Genomic DNA, 27,681 nt, shown 5'->3' with positions numbered 1-27,681 from the left:
GCAACAAGGTAGAGTCAAGGCAGGGCCAGTAGGACCAGCCACAGCGGGCCCAGAGGCGGGCTGGGACAGGACGCGGCATCCGAGACCGACCGCTTCTCTTACTTCCTCTGTCTCGCGCCGCCCCTCAGCAGCCCGCCCTCCTCTGCCTGGCGCCAGGAGCCTGTTTTTCCATTCGCTGGCGAGAAAGAAAGTTCCACCGTTTCTTTCTCTCCTTTTCTGGAGTTAAATTTGTCTTCAGATGCCTGTACTTCATCTGTAGCCGCCCGGAGGTCTTTTTGTGACCGGGTCCAAAGCTCTGTTGCTTTCAAACGCCCGGCCCCTGGTGCAGGAGCAGCGAACCCCCCCGTGAGGCCACTTTGCTTTGTGGCCTGGAGCCTGGAGCCTGTCCCTGTGTCTGCAGTCCCACACTGCTGTCATTCCACTAGGAAGCCAAGGCCACGGATGCCTGCAACCACCCCTAGGTAAGGAGGGGCCCCTCCCTGGGGCGTGCAGGTGTTAAAGGAGCTTGCTGGTTGGTCCCAGGCAGCCTCCAGGGATTCTCTGGAGAGAGATGCCCAGGGAGGACGAGGAAGTGTTGCTCCCACTCCCCTCTCTAGCTTCCTGGCATAATAATCTCAGAAGATGGCTTGGTCCAGCCTCTGCTAATTACCCTGGCTATCAGGCATCTTGTACCCAGCACTGAACTCAGGGCCACTACAAGGAGCTAATGGGTGCCTAGCCCCCAAGAAGGAAGAAAGGAAGAGGTGGGGTTGCCATTAGCCAGTTTCTCGCCACTAACAGGATGGAGTCCCTTCCTTGTGGGATTATTCAGGAACTCTGGGCTCCGAGCTGGGGAGTCAAATGTTCCTCCCTTCTCCTGGGTCCAGATGGCCCCGCCTGTGCCCATCTGGTATCCTTGGCAGAGGCAGCAACAGTTGAAAAGGGATGTGTATATGAAACAGAAAAAGGCAGCGCAGGCGTCCCTACCCTCCCTTCCTCTCTGCACAGCCTAACCCCTCTCTACACTTCCAGGCTTCCTCTGGTCCGGAGCATTTTTGTTTTTCATTCACTTGATGGGGGTGGACACGGGGCCACACCCTGCCTGTCTCTCTGGGTGTGTGGGTGGAGCCTGGGAAGGGAATTAGGGCTAAACTTCCAAAGAGCCTGAGGCCATGGGCACTTCTGGCCCAGTGCCATCACTACTGTAGTCAAGAGTCAGGGGAGGGCTGACAAGGGAGGGTGAGCCTGAATCCCACCAAGGCGGCATGAGACTGGCAGGTGCTGGAGGTCTCTGGCCTAGGCCTTTAGGAGCAGAGCTTCTGCAGGCTGCTGGATAGGGAGGGTGTGAGGGGTGCCAGGTCTGAAGGAGGTTGTGAACAGGGGGAGCTAATTTGGCTCCAATTTATTTTGTCCGCTTTCTAAGTATTCTCAAATCTGGCTCCTCCAGATTTGCCTGGCTTCAGCAAGACACCCTGTCCCCTTCAGGTCTTGATTTTCTGGTCTTTGCCAACAGGAGAATCATCCTCAGCCAGTAGAACTGACAGGATAAGTGGTTCAGATGTTCAACTACCATCAAACATCACTTAATGTCCCCTAACATTAAGGAAGCGCTCAGGGGCCACAGTGACTTACCCTCACAGCTGAGTACAGGGGTCTGGAGAAAAGACACCAAGTGTGTTGAGCCCCGAGGTCTTCAACACGGAAGGGTTTTGTGCACCCAAGGATGTTGGCATCCTGTGCCAGGCTTGCCGCTGATCCAGCCCCCGGGCTCCAGTCTGTCCTGTCCACTAGGACTGCCCCTACAGCTGTTACCCATAGCACACCCTCCAAATTGTCCCAGATCCTTAGCATATTTGTACCACCTGGAATCCCAGAGAGAACTCATCCCACTTGCCTAACACCACCAGCCATTCTAAATCCTCCTGGTAAGAAGGTAGATTCTTCTTACCAGCGGCAAAAAGATTTTAAAGTATTCAGAGCAGGCAGATGTGATCTTGAATCTGAGGCCTGCCATTTATTCACATGTGGTCCTGGCCAGGGGCTCACCCCCAGGACGCCATGTCCTCTGTGCTGAGGTGGGGGGAGGCAGGCACACAAGGATGCCATCAGAATCCCAGGGACTACGTACAGAGACTTGTGAGGATGGGCATCTGGCACCTGCAGGACCTTAGGCAACCATGGCTACCACCATTTCTGTGGCGGCCCTGGGCTCCCTCCTGCCCCACCCGCTTGACCATAGCAGCATCCTTAAGCCTGTGCTCAGAGACAAACATTTATCAGTCATCTGTGTTTCACAGGAAGCACCAGTTCAGCCAACTGTGATAAAATGGCATAACCATGCTCTGCTGTCCGATGTCGTCCTGCCTGCACGCCTTCCCAGTTTCTCCAGAAGCCATCAATTCTGTGCTCTTCTGCCTCCTCTTAAGCAACCCATCCCTAGCGCACCAGTCACCATGGCGGCCTTGATCGCAGAGAACTTCCGCTTCCTGTCTCTTTTCTTCAAGAGCAAGGATGTGATGATTTTCAATGGGCTGGTGGCCCTGGGCACGGTGGGCAGTCAGGAGCTGTTCTCTGTGGTGGCCTTCCACTGTCCCTGCTCACCTGCCCGGAACTACCTGTATGGGCTGACAGCAATTGGAGTGCCTGCGCTGGCGCTCTTCCTCATCGGAGTCATCCTCAACAACCACACTTGGAACCTGGTTGCTGAGTGCCAGTATCGGAGGGCCAAGAACTGCTCCGCTGCCCCCAACTTCCTCCTCCTGAGCTCCATCCTGGGCCGTGCCGCTGTGGCTCCTGTCACTTGGTCTGTCATCTCCCTGCTTCGAGGGGAGGCCTACGTCTGTGCTCTCAGTGAGTTTGTGGACCCCTCCTCACTCACAGCTGGGGACGAAGGCTTCCCCCCAGATCATGCCACGGAGATCCTAGCCAGGTTCCCTTGCGGAGAGGGCCCCGCCAACCTGTCGGGCTTCCGAGACGAGGTCAGCCGCAGGCTCAAGTACGAGTCCCAGGTAAGGAGCTGTGGGAAGGGCAGCCTTCTTCGTCCCTCCCAAAGCGGTAGCCGGTGGGGCGGTACCCCATGGCATGTGTGAAAACGGGCACCTCTCCAGGGGAGCTCCAGAATAAGGCACCAGAGCAGAACCACCCGTGGGCAAGAGTCAACTCATCGCAAGAACGTGTGACTTGCTTTTGGGTGCTGGCAAGTGAATCCAAGTCCACACAAATGCCAAACGTGCTCTGCCACTAGACTCCGCTTCCAGGCCGCTTCCAGGCCTTACAGTTTTGAGCATAAGAGAGTACCGCCTGGAATCCTGGTGAGAAACCATCCTATAACACCCAGGGCCATTCTCGATCTGCCTGGTGAGCTTATCGTTACCCTAGCTTGACTGGGCATGGGCCGCTGCAGGCCACCTCAGAAATACCCGTGTGGGCTTTGAGTTGCTAGTGGAGCCTGGTTGACTCCAGGATGAACATATTCCCGTCCCAGTACTGAGTCAGCCTCACTCGAGCGAGGCAGGCCAGCAAGAGGCAGGCTACCACTGCTTGGGCCTAGCTGCGGCCTTCCCTGCATCCTGTCTGGAGATTGGTCAAGGGAAAAGGGGTCAAAAGAATGGTCAGAAGCAGCCATCTGAACTGCATGTGAACTCGGAAGTAGAGGATGAGGGAGACAGGAAGAAGTGCAAGGGACTCTAAAGGGTCTCTTTCCTTGAAAACATAAAAAACCTAAGCTAGGGGCTGGAGAGAAGGCTGAGGGGCTAAGAGTGCAGAGGACCTGGGTTCAAGTCCCAGCACCCACACGGTAGCTCACAACCACTTGTAATTCCAGTTCCAGGGGACTTGATGCCTCCTGAGGGCACTAGGCACACACATAGTATATAGACATATGCAGGCAAAACACTCATGCATACCAAAAAAGGAAGAGAGGGGGGAAGAAGGAACCTAAGCTAGCTGCCTGTGCTGCTTCCTGCCTGTAATCCAGTACTAGGGAGGTAAAGGTAGGAGCATCTGGAGTTTAGGGTCATTTTTAGCTACAGAGTAAAGTAAGGGTCAGTTGGGACCATTTGGACCATTGTCTCAATGAAAAAGGAGGGATTTGGAGAAATGGCTTGGTAGTTAAGACAGAGTATTGCTCTTACAGAGAACCCAGCACTCAGGTCAGTTCCCAGCACTCGGGTCAGGGGGGTCACAGCTCCTTGTAACTCCAATCTGATGCCCTCTTCTAAGCTGCACTTACATATATACATAACCCACAACACATACATAGCCCCAACACACTATACAACCCCAACACACATATACAACCCCCCCGACATTTATACATGTAACCCTAGCACTATACAACCCCAACACATATACAGCCCCCAACAGATATACATAACCCCCAGCACTATACAACCCAACACACAGATACAGACCCCCCAACATATATACTTAACCCCCAACACATATACACCCCTTCCCTCCCCTGAAAAGTACAAAATCTAAAACAATTCTTTAAACAGCAACAAGAGAGGATGAGGCCTGTGAAACCTTGGCATCAGAGCCAACCGACAGTTTGAATTTTTTTTTTTTTTTTTTTTTTTTTTGTGGCTGGGAGAGTCTCATGTGCTCTGTCACTGAGCTCAACTCCTGGCTCCTGAGATGGGTTTGGTGGAGTGCACCCTTGGGGCTGAAGAATAAAAAAGGCAGAAGGAACACACAGCAGTATGTGGCCTAAGGGGATTAAGAATAGAAAAGAGGAAGTCCTGCTTGCCCACAGAGCAGAATCTGTTTCTCTTTTCTCTGTCCCCACGGGTAGGCAGGGTCCAGGCGGCTCTTGGGCCCTCCCTGAGCCCTGCCTCTTCTCTGCCCAGCTCTTTGGATGGCTGCTCATCGGTGTGGTAGCCATCCTGGTGTTCCTGACCAAGTGCCTCAAACACTACTGCTCGCCACTCAGCTACCGCCAGGAGGCCTACTGGGCTCAGTACCGCACCAACGAGGACCAGCTGTTCCAGCGGACGGTAGAGGTGCATTCAAGGGTGCTGGCTGCCAACAACGTGCGCCGTTTCTTTGGCTTTGTGGCTCTCAACAAGGATGATGAAGAGCTGGTCACCAAGTTCCCGGTGGAAGGCACACAGCCACGACCACAGTGGAATGCTATTACTGGGGTCTATTTGTACCGTGAGAACCAGGGCCTCCCACTGTACAGCCGCCTGCACAAGTGGGCCCAGGGTCTGACAGGTAATGGTACAGCCCCTGACAATGTGGAGATGGCCCTGCTCACCTCTTAGAAGCCTGCTTCTTTGCAAGTGGAAGTGCTTAGTCCCAAACTAACGTTCACAGCATGCTCACCTCAGCACCAGGTGATTTTTTTTTTTCCAGGCACAGACCAAGGGGACATAAAACTAAGTTTGTAAAGATCCTGTGGACCACATGGCCCAGAGATTGGCAGTGGTGGGTGGTAGGGGTGGTGAGACTGACTTCCCAGACTTGCTGAAATCATGTCTCCTGCGGCCACCAGTGGGCGTGGTTCACACAGGTTAAGATTTTTCTAGAGCTGGTCCTTAAGTATGACATGGATGACCTTTGGTGGGCCTCAAGCTGAGAAGCATCAGCTGGTGGAGCCTGGTGACAGTACTGCCCACTGTGGGGGCTCGTTGAATGCTTTGTGCAGTTAATTTGTGTCTAATTGCATAGGGGCACCTAGCTCCTTGGTGTGTGGCTAGGAAGCTGCCTCCACTGTATACCTCTGGCTTGATTTTATACATTTAAACTTTTTGATAAAGCTTTTCTTACTTTAAAGACCTAGACTGGTGTTTGCACAATTGACAAGGGCACTCAGCCCACTGTGATAGGAGGTGGGACAGGACTGGGGGGCCACAAAAATGGCAGCAATGCAAGGTGTACCACATGCCCTGCCGAAGGGCTGACTGGCGGTCCGAGTTGCAGAGGGACACTCAGCTGGAAACACCAGAAGACCCTGCAGCCAGACTTAGCACTAAAGCCCATGCCCTCTTAGCCCTGCACCAACTACCTTCATACTCTAAAACCTCATGCCCTCCCTCGTCTGCTCCCCGGCATCCAACCCAGCCATTTCCCACAGAAAATTCACAGAACATCTTAGGCTCTGTCAGAGAAAGCTTTTTAATTTCCGTTAGGCCCAAGCCAAAAAAAAAGATGGTCTGTGCTAGCATCTCAGAATGCCAGGTCGTGCCAGATTTGAGGAGGTGGGGTGACTGGGCCATGGTGAGTCTGGGGGAGTAGGCAAATAAACCAGTCCTTTCAGCTGTCCTAAGTAGCTTCAGCTTCCCAGTCCCGTCGTTCCCCCACCCCCCAGGATTCTTCCTCTGTCCTCCCATCTCAGCATCCCAGGCTCCACAACAGGGCAGATGGTACAGGCTGAGCTGACACAATGCCTGGACCTCTGGACCACAGGATGTGTGGACTTACCCACCTTACCCACCTCTTAGGTGTGGACTGAGAGCTTGCCAAGGGACAAAGTGGGATCCTGACCACAAAATCTGCTGTCATTTGCCTTTCTGTTCTTAGACTGCAGCAAACACTCCTGAAAGAGGAATGCTTGTTTTTTTCTGGAAGCCTAAGAGCCTGTTGCCTGAAAACACTGAGCAACCCCAAGAAAGGCAAAGGAAGACATTTTATATAAAACAAAACAAGAGCTTTAAAACCTCAATGGCTAGGGTACAGTTTAGTGAAAGAACACTTGCTTAGCATGTTTAAGGCCTTGGCTCAATCTATAGCACCCTAAATTAAAAAAATATATAAACATATTTTTAAAAGCAAGAAATGATAGCACATGCCTCTTTAATCCCAGCACTTGGGAGGCAGAGGCAGTGGATTTCTGAGTCCAAGACCAGCCAGGTCTACACAATAGGTTCCAGGCCAGTCAGGGCCATGGAGTAAGAACCCTGTCTCAAAAGAATTTTTTTTTTTTGAACGGGAAAGCCTCCCAGAATTCTTTATTCTGACAGGATGAGAAACTTGGCACCAGTAAGCCGAGTCTGCCTTCCTCTCTCCCTTCCTTGAACATCACAAGCCTGCAGGCATGCTGTAAAAAAGCAGCATGTAAACAGTCGTAATAGTCTCCAGGCAATGTTCCCAGCATCCAGGCGCCTGCTGCAACCAGTGTTCAGTGGAGTCTGTGGCTACTAGTCTTCCATCACTGAGCTCTTGGCCTCCACGTACTCCAAGGCCTTCGCCTTGACAGCCTGCACATCCTTCTCAGTGCCGTGCTGCTTCTCGTAGTCCAGGTAGCGTTTGAAGAAGAACTTCATCCTCTTAGGGGCCAGGCTCAGATGGATGACCCGCTCAAAGATGTCCCTATGAGGGAGAGCAGGGAAGCAATTCCCTCAGGGTCCATATCACAAGACTCCGGCTACGCTCCCAACTTGCTCTCAGGCACTAGGTCCCTCTAATATGTATCAAGTCAGACAACTGGGGCTGCCATGGGGCAGCTAAGCATCAACATAGCCAAAGCCCTCCTACCCCACACCAGCAGGAGTCAGCCCTGGTCTGCTGTCCCCCTCACCTGACTTCTTTCTGGCTGCCATGCTTGATGGTCATGTCGATGTAGACTGACCAGACATCTGTGCGTTTTGGGTAGGTGCTTAGTGTGTTCTCAAAAATGGCTTTAGCCCGCTCTGGGTCCCCCAGCTGAAACTCTAGCTGGGCAAATTTGGAAATCACGTCTACATCTGTGGAGAAAGGACAGGTCAGAGCCAAGTCAATTCCAAGGACCCCTCGCCACAGCACAGTATGTTACAGAGACAAGCTTAGTCCGATTCATTGCTCTTGGGCCAAGATCCAGGACATAAAGACAAAACCTCAAAAGAACATTGTGGGTTTGGAGCCAAGTACACGAGCCTTCCAGATACCCCTTATTCTTGGGTCATAGATGACAGAATAAAGGCTGATTGCTTTTGCTCCTCCGTCCTTGGAGCCCAGCATGCATCATGGTTTTCATGAGCACACCATCAGCTTTACTAAGTCAGAAGCAACCCCACCTTTTACAAGATGACAACTGTCACTCCCAGGCACCAGTCCTGAGTGTGCTCAGGAAGTGGGAAGAACACTTACGCTCCTTGGTGGGTAGGCACTCCAGGGCTCGCTGCAGCACATGGTGACTGGCCCCAGCCTGGCTCCTCCTCAAAACAAAGGCACCATATTTGATCCAGACTGCCTTCTCCTGCCGGAAACGCTTCAGCATCCGGTTGTACAGCTCACCAGCTTCCTGTGGGAAAGACACGGTAAGCCAAGAAAAGTGTAGCACTTGAGAGAGATATCAAAGATAGGCTATGTTCATGGAAGGTAGGCTTGGCTCACTGCTGCCAAGTTCCTAATTCTAGGGGCCTAAGGAACCTGGGAGGATCTTCAGGAGAACACAATGCAGTGACACAAAATACTGGGGCTTCCATAGTAATCCCTCCATATATTCTCACCTCTGCCTTGGATAAAGACAGACGTGAGACTAGCAAGAGGAAGAAGGGAAAGGGCCTATGAGGCTGGGATGTGATAGCATGGGGAACCCAGAAGGTGGGATCCTCACAGACTGCTGGCCCTAGGCCCTGACACCTACCTTAAACTTCTCAGACTTGGTGTAGATGTCAGCCAGATGCAGGAAAACCTTGAGGGGCTCATTGTATTGCACAGCTCGCTCGAAGACCTTGTTCAGGGACTCCTGAGAGCCGTACATGTTTTCTAGGTTCAGCAGTGCCACCCACACATTCAGCTTTTCCTGTTCCTCTCTGGAGGTGGAGTAGGCAGAACACAAGTTCCATCAACTCAGCACTGGATACCTATGAACTATTTCTTTCTCCCAGGCAACAATCACATCCTCGATCCCACCAGTAAATACAGATACTGAAACCCTTTGCCCCCACTGCAGCTCACTGTAAGGGGAACCTGTGCTCCCCTATATCTTACTGCCAAGTCTGGGGCTCCCCTGATCACACCCCCCCTTCTGGGAAGGAAGCCTCAGATTACAAAGTGGGCCTATGTTCAACTGTAACAGAATCTTGGGTCTGACTCTCCCCCACAGTGAAGAAGGCAAAGCATCAGACTGTCATCCCTCTACACCAGCTTCAGAAAGCTACCTCCACTCTGCCGAGAATAGGCTTCCCTGAGTAAGTGCTGAGTTCTCCCTGCTCTGCTTGTTTTATATGGGAACCTTGCTGGCACACAGAGACTGTAAACGTCGTCATGGTGATTTCATCGAAGCGGAACATAAAGTATGAATGAGTGATCTGTTTCAAGTGGCTACACTTACAAGTGTGAGCCTGAAAGACCATGGGCTACTACTACCAGGAAGATCTGTAACCCAAAACGAAGTGGGAGAGCCAAAGCCCACACCTGAAGGAGATGGTCTTCAGGGCCCTCTCAGCTACAGCCCGGGCCTTCTCAATCTCAGTGGCCTGCAGGTGGAAAGCCATGTACTGCAGCCACAGGATGGAGCTGTTGGGAGAGCTCAGCACCAGACGGTCAAATTCATCAGCCGACTCTGGCTGCCGCCCCGGGTCCATGAGTGCCTCTTCAATGCGCGACAGCTCCTTCTCTGCCTTCTGCCTCTCCAGCTCCCTTTCTTTCTTGCCCTTTTTCTTTTGTTATGGAAGAAAGAAAAGTGAATCATCTGGGGATCCGAGGTAGAAATCATGGGTTCATAGGTCAATCCATGATCTCCAGGAAGGCACCTAGGCCAGAAGAGGGCAAAGGAGTCGGGGACTGAGGAGTCTCTGCCAAAGAAACAAAGCCTTAGAAATACCTTGGCTGGCTGTGGCTTCTCATCCTCCTCGCTGTCTGAGCTCTCTCCTCTGAATGGTAAGGCTGGAGTTAGAGTATCGAGATCCACATCCCAAATGAAGCCTGAAGAGAGCTGCAGCCGGGGCACCTCTGTGGGCTTTTTCTGCTTTCCCTGCAGAATCACAGAAAACTGAAGGAAGCAGGGGCCAGGCTGTTCCCTGTACCTACCCAACCTCCCGGCCGTTGAGGGGACAAGAGTGACTTAAAAATGATCTTTCTAAATCAATCAGACAATGACTTTATAAAATGTAACACACGTGCAAGCACACAAACATACACGCACACCCACACCACACCCACACAGGAGGGGTCTAGAATAGAACTACAGAGAAGGTGGCAGGGGTTGACAAGAGCGAAGAAGCTCTGTTCCATGGCTGAAACTTCACGTAGTCCTCCCTACCCAAGCACCAAGCTTCCACTTGTGAAGAGCGTGGGCTCATGCAGGCTGTGCATTCTCATCTGCCCACCTCTTTCATTCAGTTCTTGATAAACATGTTATTAGTGTTAACAGACCCTGTCCTCAAGCAGCTAGACTGGCTGAGGTAACTACCCTTCATCACCCACTGTTTTATAGAAAATGAGGTAATGAGGATGGGACTGGGATAGCACAGCTGTGGGAGGAAGGCAAGGAGCTCCTCCCCGAAAACCCTTCTGCTCCAATTCAGTGGTGGCCCTTACCGCAGGCAGCGCCTTCGGCCCCTCCATGTCCTCCTCTCCTTCCCGGTAGTACACCTCCACACCACTGTCATCCTCTTCCGGTGGCCCAAACTTCTTTGGCCTCTTGCTCACTCTTTCCTGAAATGGTTGGGGGTGTAGGATACAAAGTTTCTCCTCGCCCTGCCGGTGCCTCCACGAGAGAAGGCTGGGCAGCTGCAGCTCACTTCTCAAACACTTCTTATGGGTGAGGAGAGGCGTGATCCTCCCTGGAAGGGGACTTACCTGCTCATCTGCAGATTCCTGGCGCTCCCGCTTGCCCTGCCCATTCCTCTGTGACTTCTGGGACTCTTTCTTCTCTTGGCTGGACAACTCCGACTTCTCTTGTTCCTTCTGATTCTTCTTTTTCCTTTTTTGCTTCTTTTTCTTCTTTTCTTCTCCTTTTAGGTCCTCCTCAGCCCCTCCTTTCCTCACTTCTTGTTCTGGTTCTGGGGAGGCAGAAAACACATCCGGCTTCCCAGTGTCGCTGGGAAGGAGTGACAGCTCTATCAGGTTCCTCTTGGGGTTCACACTAATACAGGAAGAGAAGAAAGGCAAGGAGTAAGGCTAGAAGGTGACTGGCACCACAGGCTGTCAGAGCTCACCTCATCAGAAGTCTAGGCCTGCCCCACATGTTTTGGGATGCTTAGTATCTGCGATTTACACATTTCATCTGCTCATGGAAAAAGTCAGGGAGCACCCAGGATGGACCTGCTTCATCAACAACTGAGGCCGTGTCTACTCTGGGCTAGGGCTGGAGCTGAGGTCAAATGCTTCAAATAAAGGGTTTTCACTCATTTGAGCAGCACATGAATGCATCACCACCCACACCTTTATGTTCCGAGTTTACCTCAAAAACTCCTCCCTGGGCAGGGCTCCCTAGAGAAAGGGGTCTGGTTCACACCAAACAAAGAGGGGCAGAGAGGGCAGGGAGAAAAGACACCTACCTTAGGATCTTGGCAGTGATCAGCTTTCCCTCAGGGAGATATCTGTCATAAAGCTCTTTCTCAGGTGGGCTACACTGAGAGACATGGGAGTACTGGGCTAAACCCATAACTGTAGGCCCAAGGCTGAAAGGAGACAGACAAGAGTCCTGTGGGTACAAATACAACACAACCCCAACCACACCCAGTGTCCCCACTTTTACATGGCCTCAAGTTTTGATAGGATGTATGAGACACTGTTCACAGCACCCAGGAGGATAAAGATGGTCTTGGAAACTAAAAAAATTATCATGTATAATGAAGCTATGAATTCGGATTTGGTTTGAGCTTCTGAAAATCCAACCTAGGCGAGCTAGGCAAGGGCTCCATCACTGAGCTATATAGCCCTGCCTGGCCTGGAACTCAGAGATCCTCCTGCCTCTGCCTCAGGAGTACTGCGATTAAAGCAGTGCACTAGCACACCCAACTCCCCAGGTTAGCTTTTATCCACTATAGCTCCATGATGTCTAAATGACAAACTGCTAAACAGACACAGAGAAGAGAGGAGACAGGAGAGCAGGGAATACAACACACTGGTGCTAATCATATGAAGAATCATGAAGCTGGGTGTGGTGGTTCACGCCCTTTATCACAGCACTAGGAGGCAGAGGCATGTGGATCTCAGTGAGTTCCAGACCAGCCCGGTCTATAGAGTGAGTGACAGGACAACAGAAGCTACATAACGAGAACCTGACCACTAAATAAGTAAATAAATAGACAGAAAGATAAATAAACAATGGCACAACAAAGAATCATGATCAAACAGAATCAGAGGAAATCCAGAATCTGAAACTAAAAATATCATTAATTTTCCAAACACCAAATAAGAAATAACTCAAAACAAACAAAAGAACAAAGGCATTCTGGGAGCGGTGAGACTGTTCCATGTTTAAGAGCACTGGCTGCTCTTTCAGGACCCAAGTTTGGCTCCCAGCCACAGTGCCAGGAACACACATGGTGCACATATACAAAATGCAGGCAGAACACTAAAAAGATAAAAATAAGTATTTAAAATTGCAATTTTAAAAACTGACAACATATAAGCTCTCCTCTATTCTTAGCCAGTTGACGGGGGGTGGGGGAGGGAGGGACAGCAAGCCCAAAGCCAAGAAGGCAGGCCAGGAAAGCACCTGGGTCTCTGTACCTCACACTACTCACCTTATGAGCACACCACTTCCCAGGACAGATTTCACGTAGCCCCTCAGGAGCTGCCCTTCCTTGACATCCTGGATGGAGTCAATTTCTGGATCTTCTATTTTACTTTTTGTCTCTTTGTTTGTCCTAAGGGAATACAAGGCTTGTACATATATATCTATAACCACTGCTACTTTTCCCCCAGAAAACCTGCAAAAATCACATTGTGGGAGACTTTGCCTCTGTTCTGAGAGGACTGAATCTATAGAGACAAGAGCCTGGATGTCAAATGTCCCAACCCCAACCCATCACACACACTTAAATAGACAGGAAGAGAAGGTAGGACGCTCAGAGTTCTGTCACAGGTAACTGTAATCTTCCCTAAGTCTTCTGAGTTGTTTCTTCTCCTTTTTCACCCCAACACCAGCACTCACCTGGATGATCGTAATGACAAAGCCAACACACGGTGTGCTGCAGACAGGACGTAACATCTGGAATAAGCAAAAGAGGGCATGTTCAAACGTCAGTGTTTCTGGAGACAGATGCATAAACTGAAAATTCAAACAAATCTTTAGTAATTCTACTCTTTTGTCTGTTGGTGATATGCAGTAGGATATTCTTACAATGCTGGGCAGCAAGAAGAGCTCCAGTCAAGTCACATGACCATGAGGTGATAGAATGGATGAGCTACATTGCCCTGTTGCTGCTCAGTCAGGGTTTGCGTGATTAGAGGTGGTTGGTGCATTCTCAGCTTCTGGCATCTTCAACTCACAAGTTTATTGCAACATGATCTGTCAGGAGCTGAGAGATAAGACCATCCCCACATAATTCTTAACTAGGCTTTCCAGAGTCAGCAAAACCACGGAAAAACACGACCAAGGAACAAATGAGTGAGGGTTGTCAGGCAGACCAATGAGGTCTGAGCAGAGAGAGAATTTGAAGAGGGAAAGCAAGATTGACTCTCACTGGTTTCCAAAATAGCTCAGGTAAAGCCGTAATCCATAGTCCTTTTTCACTAACTAGAAACAGAGAGGATGGAGGTAGAAAATATCACGGCCTCAATTCAATGCAAAACATTCTCATAAGAGACATCCGCTTTTCACAAGCACCAGAGTCTTCAAAGCCGAAGGAGACTTCAGGTGCTACCTTGAGGCAAATTATTTCCTCCCACATCTGACAGATGAAGGGCATTCTAATTGCATGCTACTCACAGGGTCTGGCTGTCAGAAAAAGTATTCAAAATGACTATGTTGCTAAAACCACACCCTCATTTTGTAAGCTTCCAGAACCAAGCCAGAGATGACCTGTTACCTCTCGGACTCACTGAGGCTCTGTGCATTTCTGTGCTGTTTGGCTTCAATAAGCAGTTGACAACTTCGGCAAATGTCAGTATCTGGGACTTGGAGATGGAGGTGGACCATGACTGTTTTCTAGTCCCCGTCTCCCAGAGGTATGCATTCTACCATGAGCCAACTTTGTCTTGGCTGGTAGTAGGACACATAGCTTGAAATCTGGCTCTGCAAGGCTACTTTTCTCAGGCTACCCTTATGGTGTAAGCTGTACTTCTAGTGCCTGGAAGGCTCTAGGGAGGAGCACAAATTTGAGGCCAGCCCAAACTATAAGGAAAGAGTCTGTGCCTCAGCACAAAACCACCGGCCATAAGGGAACTGCGACACAGGTTTTTTTGTGGGTGCCTGAAACAGTTTATCAAGTCCCCACCCCCAAGGCTGCTATCCTTTTACAAAACAACACGTACAGATGATTATTTTTTAAACTAAAAATATGAATGTTTCAAATAAAAATGAGCAATTGGCTTGGAAAACAAGAGCAAAAAAAAAACCATGAAGAGACAATATAAGAAATCAAATTAACAGGCTAGAAATAGGTCAGCAGTAAAAGCACTGGCTGGTCTTGCAGAAGGCCCGCATTTGGTTCTTAGCCCCTATATGGCAATTTGTAACTGTGTAACTCCAGCTCCAAATCCAAAGCCCTCTTCTGTCCTCCACAGGCACTGCATGAACATGGTGCATTTACATATACATATAAACTAAAAATATTTTTTAAAGTCTACCTAAAAGAAAGAAAAAAGAAATGTAAATTAAAATGAGAGATCAATTTTTGCCTATCCAACGACTGGTATAAAAATTAAGAATATTGGTCTGGAGAGATAGCTCAGAGGTTAAGAGCACTGGCTGCTCTTCTAGAGGACCTGGGTTCAATTCCAGCACCCACATAGCAGCTCACAACTGTCTGCAACTCCAGCTCTGGGGGATCTATACCCTAATAAAGACATATATGCAGGGAAAACACCAATGTACATAATATAAAAAAAAATAAATTTAGAAAATAAAAATTTTTATTAAAAAAATTAATATTTAGTCTGGGCTGAAGAAAAGGCTCACTGGTTAAAAAGTATTGGCTACTCTTTCAGAGAACCTGAGTTTGATTCCTAGCACCCACATGGTAGAACTCCAGTTGAGGGAATCCAATGTCCTCTCGTGTCTGCTGTGGGCGCCAAGCATGCACATGGTTCACATACATACATACATACATACATACGTGCAACCCACATACATATAAAGCAAAAAAGGCAAACAAATACAGTCTTACAGTTCCAGCACCCAGAAAGCAGAGGAGAATAATCCTACACTATTAGGGACTATAAATGATAGGCAATTTTGCAAAATGTTTACCATCAATTGGTCCATGGAATTTACTTCTACAAGCACACTTCAAAGTTGTACTACCATTCAAATGCACACAGAGACGGTATTTCAACATTCAACGAGAATGGGCTAAGTAAGTTTAGATAAAAGTAGTATAATACAAATAAAGATAAGGAGTAAGAACAAGATATTAGCATGAAGGAAAAATTCATGATAAACTGCTTTGAGAAAAAAGCAAGTTGCAAATAAAATGAAGTTCTACTACTAAATGAAGTAAAATTATACCAGAGATATATTCAAGTCTGTAAAGATTAGAGGTCAAAGTATATATGGCAAAAGCATGCCGGAGAAGCGACAGAAACGTATATTTCAGGTTTTCTTTCCAGTAAAAAAATAAATAAATAAGGTTTCAGCTTATGTTCATCAATAGGTAAATAGATAAAGAAAACGTCATATATACAAAAAGTATAATCTTGCTTAATTATAAAGAATAAAACTACATCATTTGTAGGAAAATGGGTGACTGAAGTTCATCACGATAAACCAAAAACAGAGTCACATTTCCTTTAGAAACTGGTAAGATAGCTGGAGAGATGGCTCAGCGATTATGAGCACTGGCTGCTCTTGCAGAATAACAGGTTCAACTCCCAGCACTCACATGGCTGCTCACAACCACCCGTAACTCTAGTTACATATGATCTAATGTCCTCTTCTGGCCTCTGTGGGTACAAGGCACACATGTAGTTCACAGACACATATTCAGGGAAAACACCCATACGTGCAGTATAAACAAAGTAAAATAATGAAACAGAGGGACGAACAAAAGAGGGTAATGGGGGGATGGACAACAGGAGCTACATATATTTGCTTGTACGCAGAATCTAGACTTAACTGTGTCCTGTGTCCCCATAACATGCAAGCAGAAGGGAGACTATCTGGGGGAAGAAGTGGGCTAGTCGAGGAGTATTAGCAAGGTACAATGATCTTGAGAAAATGCCATAATGATATCCATTATTTTATATGCTAACAAACAAAAATTCAAACCAGTCATGTTCTCAGATGAAGCAGTACCACAGCTGTTCTCTAATTAGTGTCATCCCTAGCTCTTGGGACTCCAGCTCCAGGAGAAGGTAAGTACCGAGGTCTCTAGGCCACGGTTCTTTAAAGCTGACTGCTGGCGAATCCACATACAAGAAACTAGTCATTGAAGATGCTTGCAAGAGTGCACCCTCTATTGGTAGAGTGAAGAAACCACATCATTGTAGAAAGTTAACAGGCTACAAGAAACTCGACACTACCTGTGCCCATTCCTTTATTCACAGGAGGTAAGTGAGGCCTATCTGATTGGCCATTTGATGGCAACTTGGGCACCATCCACATAGAACCTGTGATAATTATGTCAAAAGATACCTAGAGAATATGCTTAAGAATTCACGTGGGGGGCTGGAAGAGCACTGTCTGCTCTTCCAGAGGTCCTGAGTTCAATTCCCAGCAACCACATGGTGGCTCACAACCATCTACAATGAGATCTGATGCTCTCTTCTGACATGCAGGCAGAACACTGTATACATAATAAATAAATCTAAAAAAAAAAAAAAAACCAAAAACAAAAAAACAAAAACAAATAAAAGGATTTACCTGGGGGCCAGAGAGGTGGTTCAGCAGCTTTAAGGGTAAAGGTGAAACAAATGACTTCAAGCCCCAAAACTACATCACAGAAGTAGAGAACCAACTTCCACAAGTGTCCTCTGACCTACTCACTTGTGTACATAAGGTCTATGGAAACATTTCAATTTCCATTTTGTTTTCTTCTTTCTTCCTGCTAGTGGTAATTCTAAGTCTTAGTGACATTTTCCTCATCAGGTCAAAAGGCATCTAAGTATGTGATTGCAAGAGGAGAACAGGGACAGAAATCAGGTATCAGTAGCTTTTCGCTCTTCATCTGTGTGTGAATTTTTAATAAATATGGGACATCCCAGTGAAAAGGTTTTGGCAGTTCAACTTGGTAGCAATTATAAGTAAATCTATAAATTTTTCTGTGTGTGTGGGAGGACTAAAATGACACACACATACATATCACATATCAGTTAAAAATAATTCCACCAATTTCATGGCTTACCTGACAATCTTCTGGGGAAAGAAGTCCTCCAGGGGTGCCTCAGAGAAGGAGTCACTCACATGAAATAAACTGACTCTCCCTATCTTCCCAAGGGGCAAGGAGATGGTCAGTCCCTTGTTGGGCACCACCTTTAACACTCGGCCCATGGCTACTTCCCCTTCTTCAAGTTTGTAAGGACCTGGTGGGAAGAGGAAACAAGAAAGCAGCTGGCAGTCTGGCCTACTACAGCCTACCAGCCCGAGGTGGAGGCCATCCAGCCTTGAGGCATCCAAATGGAGTAGGCTCATCATAGCTTGAAGCCATGAACCCCACAGCCATGTGACACATAATCCCTTCTAAAAAACCTGAGAAAACCAAGTCAAGAAAAAAGGATATCTAAGAGAGTGGTAGAGTCACATAAGCCAGAGAACAAAGCCCAAGAGAAAGCCAAAATCAAACTAAACCCTCCAACAAAGTTTTATACTGGCTTTCTGACCAAAGGGCTTTAACCTTGGCAGTACCTGAAGCAGGCCCCCTAGCCCCTCCTGCACACACCTCCCCATCCAGGTACCGCTTCTTTCCATACCTATGAGTGACAGACATAAGAAAGCCTTAGGGCTGTCTGAGCCCACCACAGTGGCCCTGATGGCCTGCCCAATCTGGAACTTCTTGTCTGGGTGTTTCAGAACCTGAAAGGATTTAAAAAAAAAAAAAAAAAAAAAAAAAAGTTTCCATAGAGGTCTGTCATTTATCCAAAAATATAAGTCTCTATAGCAAGTCCCTCCCAAATCACCAAATCCCAATTAGTTTAGGTAGCTCATGTACATCCCCCTCCCCCGTAACCTCTTCTCTCCAGATACTGACCTTAAGGTTGAGGGAAGTGAGCAACAAGGGAATTCTCCCTCGGACGTCTGGCTCAATGTCCACCTCAAGCCACTTCTTAGTCACGTTGTACTGTGGAAGACAGGGTAGATATGTAAAAGTACCCTTGCCCAACCCACCAACAAAATTTACTCTTAAAACATTGTAAAGGATGAAAATGTCAAAAATCCCACATTTCCCCAAGGGACAGGCCATCATCCTATTGTAATTGTGGCCCTGCCCACCACCACATCTCATGGGCTTCAACCCCAGTCAATGTGCATGCAAATAACTAGAGCTGCAAGCAGTGTGCAGGAAGCACAACATGCTATAGGAATATACTGGTTATCAACAGGGAAAATGATAGATGCTGACCCTTAAAGGGCGCTTAGGCAGAAGGAAAACAGACAAAGAGGGCAGAGGTATTTAATTCAGAACATGGATGTCCTGGCAAGAGATCACACCCAAAGACCTTCAAGGTACATGTGATCCAGCTGGAATACAAACACACCTATAATCCAGGAGACAGAGGCAAGTAGATCTGAGTTCAAGGCCAGCCTAGTATAGAGCAAGTTACAGGTAAAGGAAAGCTTAGGTGGTACACTGCTTTAATCCCAAACAAAGAAGGGAAAGATAGTTTGTAGAAGGAAGCACTCATGTTTCAAAGTGATGTCTGATTGACTGGCAGAGAAGGTGACATATCAGAGAAAAGATCTGACAGAAAAGGATATGCCCAACTCTCACAGCTGAACAGGTGTTTCTTCAAAGGTTTCTCCTTTGAAGGACAGTATCTCCTTAGAGTCAGTGACCAGAGCCAAAACATACATAGAAGGAAGACTAGTAGAGGCCTGTGTCCTCCCTGCCAGCACTCTTACATTCTGGTCCAATCCAGAGATGGGTTTGCAGGGGCAGAGGCCACGCACCAGCCACAGCCCTACGTGATAGTAGGACAGAGTCAGAGTGCCCGGTGCAGAGTCTCTGGCTCCAGTTTCACCCACTCTGCTCTGAAGGTCAACTCTGCAGTGAGGGCAGCAACTACTCACCTTCTTGAGGAAACATGTCACAGTCTGACCAGCCGAATATTCCTTAATCTTCTCCATAGGGCTCACAGAGTGAGTATTAAGAGCACTGTAGCTATCCTTCTTCAACTCGCTGTTTACAGAAAGGCAAAAAAGAGAAAGCCAACCACTGGGTAGAGTCTAGCCTGAAAGAACTCCTTCAAATGACCACAGAGTACCAGCACAGGACTCCACTATTTCTACTCTCATGGACAATCTCTCTCCTTGAAGAATCTTCTCAATAATCAACCCAGGTCTAATCGTTCTTTTCAGGGTCATCATCTGTATCTAAACCAGTGGCAAACTAGTTCATGAGTCTTTCATAAATTTAGTAAATAAAATTATTTTGTCTGGTTGTGGTGGCGCAGCTTTTAATCCCAGCACTAAGGAGGAAGAGGCAGGTTAATCTGAGTTCAAGGCCAGCCTGCTCTACAGATTCATCAATACAACTGTGCAGTGATGCTGTTAAAAACACAAAACATGGTCACATGTACTAGTGAATGAGGAAACTTTTCTTACACTAGAAACCTGCAACTGCATATACATTCTGACTCAGTAATTCCACCCAAAAGAAACGATTACGCATGAGCACAGTGGAGTGAGTTTCAGTGCTTTTTGCTGTGGCATTGTAAGAATTTCCCTGTAGTTTTTAGTGACCAGAAACAAGCTCAAACGTACAGCATCATTCTGAGAGTGTGTGCGGTTTGGTGCTTTCACAGGGTAAATTCTCTCATTTCAACTGACCCCAAGTGAGTTGATCTCCCCAAAAAATTTCTCTTCAGCAGTGCTGGGGATGGAATCCAGGGCCTTGCACATCGTAGGTACGAACTCTACCACTCAGCAACAACCATCTAATCAAACCTTTTTTTTTTTTTTTAATGCAACAAATTTTATTTATCCCAGTCCTGGCACACACAGAAAGCTCACAGAGGGCAGAAAGTCCATTAATAAAAGCCAGCCTTTACCTAAAGAAAACAGAAAATGTTGTTGAGCTGGGCAGTGGTGGCACACACCTTTAATCCCAGCACTTGGGAGGTAGTGACAGGCAAATCTCTGTGAATTCAAGGTCAGCCTAGCCTACAGAGCGAGTTCCAGGACAGCCAGGGCTACACAAAGAAAACTTATCTCAAAAAACAAAAAACAAAAAAAGAAAGAAAAACAAAATATTTTTTTGTTTTTTTGAGACAAATTTTCTGTTTTGTTGTTGTTTTGGTTTCAAGACAGGGTTTCCCTGTGTAGCCTTGGATGTCCTGGACTTGATTTGTCGGTCAGGCTGACCTCAAGCTCAGAGATCCCCCTGCCTCTGCCTCCCCAAGTGCTGGGACTAAGGCTGTGCGCCACCACCGATCAGGTCATAAATAAAACATTGCTGATTCACAGTATTTTACACTTAACAATAAACTGCAATAACTCATTCTGTGTAACTACTAGTGAGAGAAAGGAAAAGAAAACGATGCTTTAAGAGGTCATAGACCTATGTCTTCCTGAAATGTGTCTCCTCTCCTGTAAAAAGTTTTAGCTAAGAGCACTAATGCAAGAGGCAAGAATGACTAGAGGTCTTACTGACCTCTATTGACTTCTGGTATCAGCTGGAGATGGACCTCTTCAAAAATAAAATTTTAAGAAAGAAAAGGAAGTACCATGCACTAAGTAAACACTTTTCACCCTGACTTCCAAATATTAATTTTAAAACATAAATATTAGGAGCTGGAGAGATGACTCAGTGGTTAAGAACACTTTGCTTACAGAGAGGGTCTAGGTCAGTTTACAGCACCCATATGGTGGCCACAACTGTCTACAACTCCAGTTCTAAGAGATCCAGCTCCTTCTTCTGACCTCTGAGGCACCAGGCACACATGTGCAAATTTGTTCAGGAAGGCAAAACAGTCATACACATAATAACAACACTAAAAGATAAAGCACCAGAGAAATACCACTGTTATGTTGGTACTATACTTCTCAGAGTCTTTTATGGAAATAAGTAACAGTGTGATACAGGGACACGGAGAGGTGGAAGATGTCCTGGTTGTCTCCTTATTGTCTCTTACTATGTTTTTGTATTTCCTATCCCCTTCACAAATCCGATCATTCCTAGACATGGTGCACACTTCCACAGCCAAGTAGTACCACTCTGACTGATGCCAGTCTCCCAGGACAGGGCAGACAACATGTCCTGGCACTCCTGAGGACTGTAGGGGGCCTTCTGTCACTGACATCCCTGGGATTACCCATTAGTTTGAGATCTCTACCCATAGTTCAAATAAACAATTTGTCCTCAACCTTAATTAAAAGTTGCTAACTGAAAAATAATATCACAAGCCGGGCACGGTGGCACAGGCCTGTAATCCCAGCACTTGGGGAGGCAGAAGTAGGTGGATCTCTGTGACTTTGAGGCCAGCCTGGTCTACAAATTGAGTCCAGGACAGCCAAGGCTACACAGAGAAACCCTGTCTCAAAAAAAAAAAAAAAAAAGGAAAGAAAGAAAAAGACTATGAAGATAGGAGACACCACCACAGGGACCACAGCCCTCCCCAAGGATCTCTCACACAATGCCACTCTGCAGAACTCACACAGCAGTTTTCTGCCACCAAACTCTGAGGTTGCACGTGCTGAAAGAATAGGTATTCCTGGCTATGTGCTTATGTCAGGAATTACTGTGTTCTAGAAAACTGGGTTGAGAACAGAAATGTTCTTTTTGTTAGATGCTGACTAGCAAACCTGCAAACAGTGCTGACATTTTACTCTTGTTTTGTGAGACAAGCTCTTACTCTACAGCCTAACCTGGCCTTAAATTTGAATCTTCTGGCCTCAGCCTCCCAGGTGCTAGGATTTCAGGTATGAGCCTCTATGCCAGTGGATCTCAACCTTCCTAATGCTATGACCCTTTAACACAGTGCCTCATGTTGTGGTGACTGTGACTCCCAGCCATAAAAATTATTTCATTGCTACTTCATAACTGTAATTTTGCTAGTTATAAATTGTTATATAAATATCTGATATGTAGAACTTCAGATGAGCCCTGTTAAAAGGGTTGTTCGACCCCAAAAGGGGTCATGACCCAGAGGTTGGGAACCACTGATCTATGCTCACTTTAATTTTCACACCTCTAACTAGCCTTAGGATGGCTTTAAAAAAAAAAAAAGGAGCCAAGAGCTGAGGCGTAGCTGTGTGGTTACATGAGCCCTTGGTTGCTACCCTCAGCATGCTCAAATGGAAACACGTGGTCAAGAATCTCCGCTCTTTAAATACAAACAAACAAAGCCCATCTTTCACGTGGGGCTCTTTGGAGAGCTGCTGAGCAGGAACTGCAGGCACTCTCTGACGCGTCTGCAGTCTCCCTCAGCAGTTCCACTTAGACACAGACTCAGTGCATCCGGGCACAGAACTAAGGAAACTTGGACAGAGAGAGGCACAGAAGCCCTTTCCCTGGTAGGATCAAGAACTCAGGGTTACTGGTTCCAAAGCCCAGGACACTTTCCAGGAGACCACTGCTAGGATTCCCTCACCTTGGCCGAATACTCAGCTCCACGATGGTCAGAGTAAATCTGGGGTGACTTATTGGGAGAAACCTAGAGAAAAAGAAATCAAGTCACTTCTTACTCTCTGTTAACACAATGATCCCAGATCAGAACTCCTTCTGCCCTATCCTATCCCTAGAGGATTAGCCCCCAAAACACATACTACCATACGAGGCTGACAAAGATCCAGTGAAAGTCTTTAAGGACTGGCCCTGAAAAGACTTGACTTATAGATTCTATTTCCTGTTTCATTCTGGATGTCTGAAGAGGATGAATGACTTACTGGAGATCCTATACTTAATTCTTGAAATTAGTATGCCATCCATATTAATAGGCCAGATTTTGAACACCCCCCCCCCCTTTTTCTTGTTATAGCAAGAAATTCCACTATGATGATACACAACAAGATTTTGGAGTAAGGGGTCATTGAGACAGCTTGTGTGTGGGCCTGACCACTTTAGGTCAATCCTCAGATCACACAGGGGGCAGAAGAGGTCTCTTCTAACTGCCATGCATGGGCCATAGTATGTGCCTGTGAATGCACGTGTGTGCACACACAAATAATACAAATAAAAGACGTGCCATGAAGGATATACTATAAGAACTGTTGATATATACTGAACAAGAGCATGAAGCAGCAACCCACTATGCAGGTAGCATTCATGCTCACTTTGTCAGTTTTCCCAATGGCCTTCCAAGGCAGACCATGCCATTATTCTCACTTTACAAATAACAGAAATAACTCAGCAGTTAACCTGAAATTCAAAGTCAGTTCTAACTTTAAATCCACCCTTTAATTGCTACTTTTTTTTTAAAATAACATACTAAAGGATTCTGACTGTCTTTTAGCTAACCAAGAGAAATTATCATTTACATGCAACTTTTTAAGACCTATGTTCCCATTCCTCCTGTAACTGCCAAGCCTCTCAAAAGCCAGCCCAATAGCCCAAAACCTCATACCTAGATGTCTTCACATCTCGCCCACCGATTACCCTCGCAGTGACTTTCTCCCCAACTTTCAGTGTGCTCATAGGAGAGGTGCCCACTGGAACATCATCTAGAATGCGGGAGGCGTGGATACAGCCAACGATGCCATTTTCTAGAGTCACAACAACGTGTGTGGCCTTCACAGACTTAATGGTCCCAGTGACTTTGTCCCCAATAGCTAAGCTATGCTTCCTTTTAGATTTCACAGGTATATCTGAGTTCCCATCTTCCTCCTCTTTATCATCAACTGTCTCTGAATCCTTCCCAGCTGGCCTCATGGTCCTCATAGAAGCTGGCCCTTCCACAGCCAAAATCAGACCCGTCACTCCTGGTTCTGTGGTCTTGAGGGTGAGGCAGACACCCTGCCCCACATGTAGCTTCTCAGAGTCAAAGTGGAAGGTATCGTTGAGGTGAGAGGTCAGGGAGAAAGCCACAAGGTGGCCAGTGTCCACCAAGGAGGCCACGGCAAAGGACTCCTCCAGATGTTGCACGATGCCCTGGTATCTACTGCTTTTCCTCAGCTGGAAAAGAGAAAGTCATATTCACTCTCTTCCACACAGTGTGGTCACATATTCCTGGACCCACATGGCAGTGCATGAAGCCCCCAGACACCCAGGAGACTGGGTTGTAAGCAACTAGCTTTCCCCCAACAGAGATGGCCCTCCTTCCCCACACACTTAGTTCCCAGCATCCCCAGAATCCTGCTGTAATGGTTCTTTTCTTTCAGAAAAGGTGTGCTATGTAATCCACAGTGGTCTAGAGCTCATACTATCCCTGCCTCAGTCTCCTTACTGCTGGGATTACAGGTATGCTAACATGCCTAGCCTCAGTATTTTTGAACTTAAATTCCTATGTTCCATTCTAGAACTACTGAATCTGAGCTTTGGGGTCATTATGGTGAATCTGATGTACAGCTAAATGACTGCCAGTAGGCTTAGGATTGATCCTACCACAGTCCTTCAGTTCTTTGTCCATCACTAAGACAGTAGTCATTAACAAGAGCACACTATGTGCGAAGCACTCCATTCTGCTTGCCTTCCTTCCAATCCCATTGCGCTCACTCTCTGCCTAAGCTTTACTCAGATGGTAAGATGGTAGGGTCCTACTACACAACAGAGTGAGAGCACTTGGGCACGGTGACATGTACCCATCATGCCAGTATCTGGGAGGCTGAGATAAGACGAATCACTGAGAGTTCAAGTTTCTAGGTCAGCTTGGGCTATCCAGTGAGAAATGGTCTCAAAACCAATAATTAGCAACACACACGCACACAGTTGGGATAATGATCAAATGCAAGGGGAACACCTAACTGAAAAACCTGAAACCCAAATGCTCCCAAATCCTTGCTTTTGAGAGTTACTAGTATATGAGACTTCAGAAGTTTTACATTTTAGGCACTTCAGGTTTCAGATCTTTTGAATTAGGAATATTGAACCAGTGATATCTATGTAAGTATTTCAAAATACTGAAGTCACCCAGCATACCCAGTATACATTTGCAATATCAGCACCCAGGATATGGAAGGCAGCCAGTATTACAGAGGGAAAACTCAGTTCAAATAACAAAAACAGAAAAGTACAACCCTAAAAACCTTAAACACTTCTGTTCCCAAGCATTTCATTCTCAATAAGCAATACACAATCTGAACATCCTTATAGAAAACTTCTACAGATCTTGAGATTTTCTTCAAACCTGCTCTTTTAATTTTTTTGGCTTTTTGAGACAGGGTTTCTTTGCGTAGCCCTGGCTGTGCTGGAACTCACTCTGTAGACCGCCAGGTCAGTCAAGAGATCTGCCTACCTCTGGTGGGGTTAGAGGAGTGCATCAGCACACCCATTTCTTACAGAGGCACTCAGTAATAAGCATGGACGAGCTGCCTGGACACCAGAAATGCCCAGACCGAGTTTGTTTAAAAAGTTATTTTTCAACGTTTTCAACATTTATTTCTAACAAAATCTAAATTCTGTCTTCTCCTAAAAACCTGAAAGTATGAGCTGGGTGTGGTGCCGCACACCATTAATCCTAGACAGAGGCAGGCAGATCTCTCTGTGTTTGAGACCAGCCTGGTCTACAAGGTGAGTCCAGAACAGTCAAGGCTAAACAGAGGCATTCTGTGTAGAAATAAAACAAAATAAAACCAAAGAAATTGAAAGTATGGTGATACAACATCTAGAAAAAAAATTGCACTTGAGAGACAAAGGCAGGACTGAAGTCAATGCCAGATTGTCTTGAAAACTAATGAGGTAGGTGGGGATTGGTGTGAGGTGGACACCAACATACATTTAGTAACGTTAGACCCAGAGAGCCCTCTGATAACAACTAGATGGAGCCAAACAGTCTGTCCCACGTGGGCCAGGCATACATCTGCCCATCTGTCTGGTTCTGAGTGCTAACACTCACTCCCTCATTGGTATGTCCTACTCACTCATTACGGTACCTGACTGGCCCTAAAGATAGGGGGATCATAAAATCTGTCACCCTAACTAGCATGAAAATCTGTCCTATTGGCTATACCAGGACAAGAGGTAAAAACAAGAAATGTCCTAGAGAAACCAGGTACACAGTCACTCCAACTGCAAGTTCCCTAAGCTGTGAGTGTAGTGTGGAGGGCGAGATATAAAGCCACAAGATGGAAACTGTAAGTAAGCTTACCTTTCTAGCCTTCCTATTCACCAAGTCCTGCTGAAGGGAAACATGCACCTCCAACTTCAACATGTTCACATGCAAGACCACTACCTTCCGCTTCTGTCCGGGCTCCACCTCCTGGCCTGCAGTGCAGAACCAAGCACAGAGCAGTCAGCCTTGTGGAGGAGGGGAAGGAAGGCATCTCTCCGGCGGGGGGGGGGCTCAGTCCAGAAGGCAAAGATGGCACATTTGCTACATTACATGGTCCACAGATAGGGAAACACATAGCTAGGGCTGTGTTGGGCCCTAATTTATACAACCTAATAACCTAAAATCCCAACTTTACCCAAATAAAATAAAATAAAATAAAAGCCCTTCTAGCTTAGTTTCCTGGTGCTGTAATAAAATGCCTTGACAAAAGCAGCTTAGGAGGGAAAGGTTAATTCTGGCTGACAGTTTCAAGTGTCGTTCACCATGGTGGGGAGGTCAAGGCAGCAGAGCTTGAAACACTGATCATATCACACCCACTCAAGAAGCAGAGAGCACAGCACCAATGCTGCTATTGTTCAGCTCCCTTCTTTTCTTACACAGCCCAGGAGCACTATACAGGTTGTCCCACTGCAACTAAGGCAGCTAAGAAGACCCTGCTCCCTAGGCATGCCCAGAGGCCAACCCAAGTAATCCTGGATCCTGTTAAGCTGAGCACTGACTGACATTAAACATCACAAGATCCATACTTAAGCATTCATCCTGCTGTGGTCTTTATCTTCATTCAAGATAAGCATGCTTCAACTGCATCAACTCATCTACAACATGACTGTGGGAATTCTGTATCCACAGTGGGAGCAGTAAGCACAGGGTCTCCCCAACAATCCATAATGAGTAAACTCACCTGCCCGATGGTAGCTGGTGGCTCTCAAGATCAGGTCCGGCACAGAACAACTGAACAACACTGAACCATCTTCCAGCACCTCTTGTACCATGACATCAAGGACCATCCCTGGGGTCATCTCAGCCAGTGTTTGGGTCAATACAGAGTCTACCGAAGGCCCAAAGAAAGCAGGGAATTAGTGATGGCCGCTCTCAACACACTTCCTCTGGAAATGCACCAGCATCAGGGAGCAGCAAATCACCAAAAGAGTGCAACTGCTTTGTGCAAACAGTTCAGTGTCAGACCAGACATTACATTTAACCCAGCAGTCAGACAGGCAGGGACAGGAGAGACAGGCAGTCAGACCTCTATGAATTTGTGGAAGACTGCTCTATATAAGTGAGTTCTGGGCCAGCCAG

The 27,681-nt window shown here is 47.1% G+C and overlaps 2 protein-coding genes across 2 annotated transcripts in view; one reads left to right on the top strand and one right to left on the bottom strand.

Annotated features, from left to right (window-relative positions):
• Positions 1-127: 127 nt before the first annotated feature.
• On the top strand, positions 128-5,757 carry Calhm2 (calcium homeostasis modulator family member 2). The gene is made up of 3 exons (XM_021650669.2): positions 128-461; positions 2,277-2,987; positions 4,830-5,757. Exons 2-3 carry the CDS (start codon positions 2,433-2,435, stop codon positions 5,244-5,246), a joined length of 972 nt encoding a protein of 323 aa, XP_021506344.1. The 5' UTR covers positions 128-461; positions 2,277-2,432; the 3' UTR covers positions 5,247-5,757.
• A 324-nt stretch (positions 5,758-6,081) lies between these two features.
• The window catches only part of Pdcd11 (programmed cell death 11), a 43,309-nt gene continuing 21,709 nt past the window's right edge, over positions 6,082-27,681 (bottom strand). Inside the window, exons 18-36 of the mRNA XM_021650612.2 lie at positions 27,284-27,430; positions 26,419-26,534; positions 23,740-24,287; positions 22,768-22,830; positions 19,247-19,355; positions 18,207-18,296; positions 17,929-18,031; positions 17,364-17,541; positions 13,013-13,069; positions 12,603-12,725; positions 11,409-11,531; positions 10,708-10,993; positions 10,447-10,563; positions 9,731-9,880; positions 9,322-9,566; positions 8,549-8,717; positions 8,050-8,203; positions 7,502-7,667; positions 6,082-7,293 (exon numbers count right to left, since the gene is read on the bottom strand). Of these exons, the coding sequence (XP_021506287.1) occupies positions 7,122-7,293; positions 7,502-7,667; positions 8,050-8,203; positions 8,549-8,717; positions 9,322-9,566; positions 9,731-9,880; positions 10,447-10,563; positions 10,708-10,993; positions 11,409-11,531; positions 12,603-12,725; positions 13,013-13,069; positions 17,364-17,541; positions 17,929-18,031; positions 18,207-18,296; positions 19,247-19,355; positions 22,768-22,830; positions 23,740-24,287; positions 26,419-26,534; positions 27,284-27,430 (3,116 nt within the window). The 3' untranslated portion in view covers positions 6,082-7,121. The remainder of the gene's footprint in view (positions 7,294-7,501; positions 7,668-8,049; positions 8,204-8,548; positions 8,718-9,321; positions 9,567-9,730; positions 9,881-10,446; positions 10,564-10,707; positions 10,994-11,408; positions 11,532-12,602; positions 12,726-13,012; positions 13,070-17,363; positions 17,542-17,928; positions 18,032-18,206; positions 18,297-19,246; positions 19,356-22,767; positions 22,831-23,739; positions 24,288-26,418; positions 26,535-27,283; positions 27,431-27,681) is intronic.

This window comes from Meriones unguiculatus, chromosome 1 (genome assembly GCF_030254825.1).
Source record: "Meriones unguiculatus strain TT.TT164.6M chromosome 1, Bangor_MerUng_6.1, whole genome shotgun sequence".
NCBI lineage: Eukaryota > Metazoa > Chordata > Mammalia > Rodentia > Muridae > Meriones > Meriones unguiculatus.
This window is presented reverse-complemented; position numbering and strand designations above follow the sequence as displayed.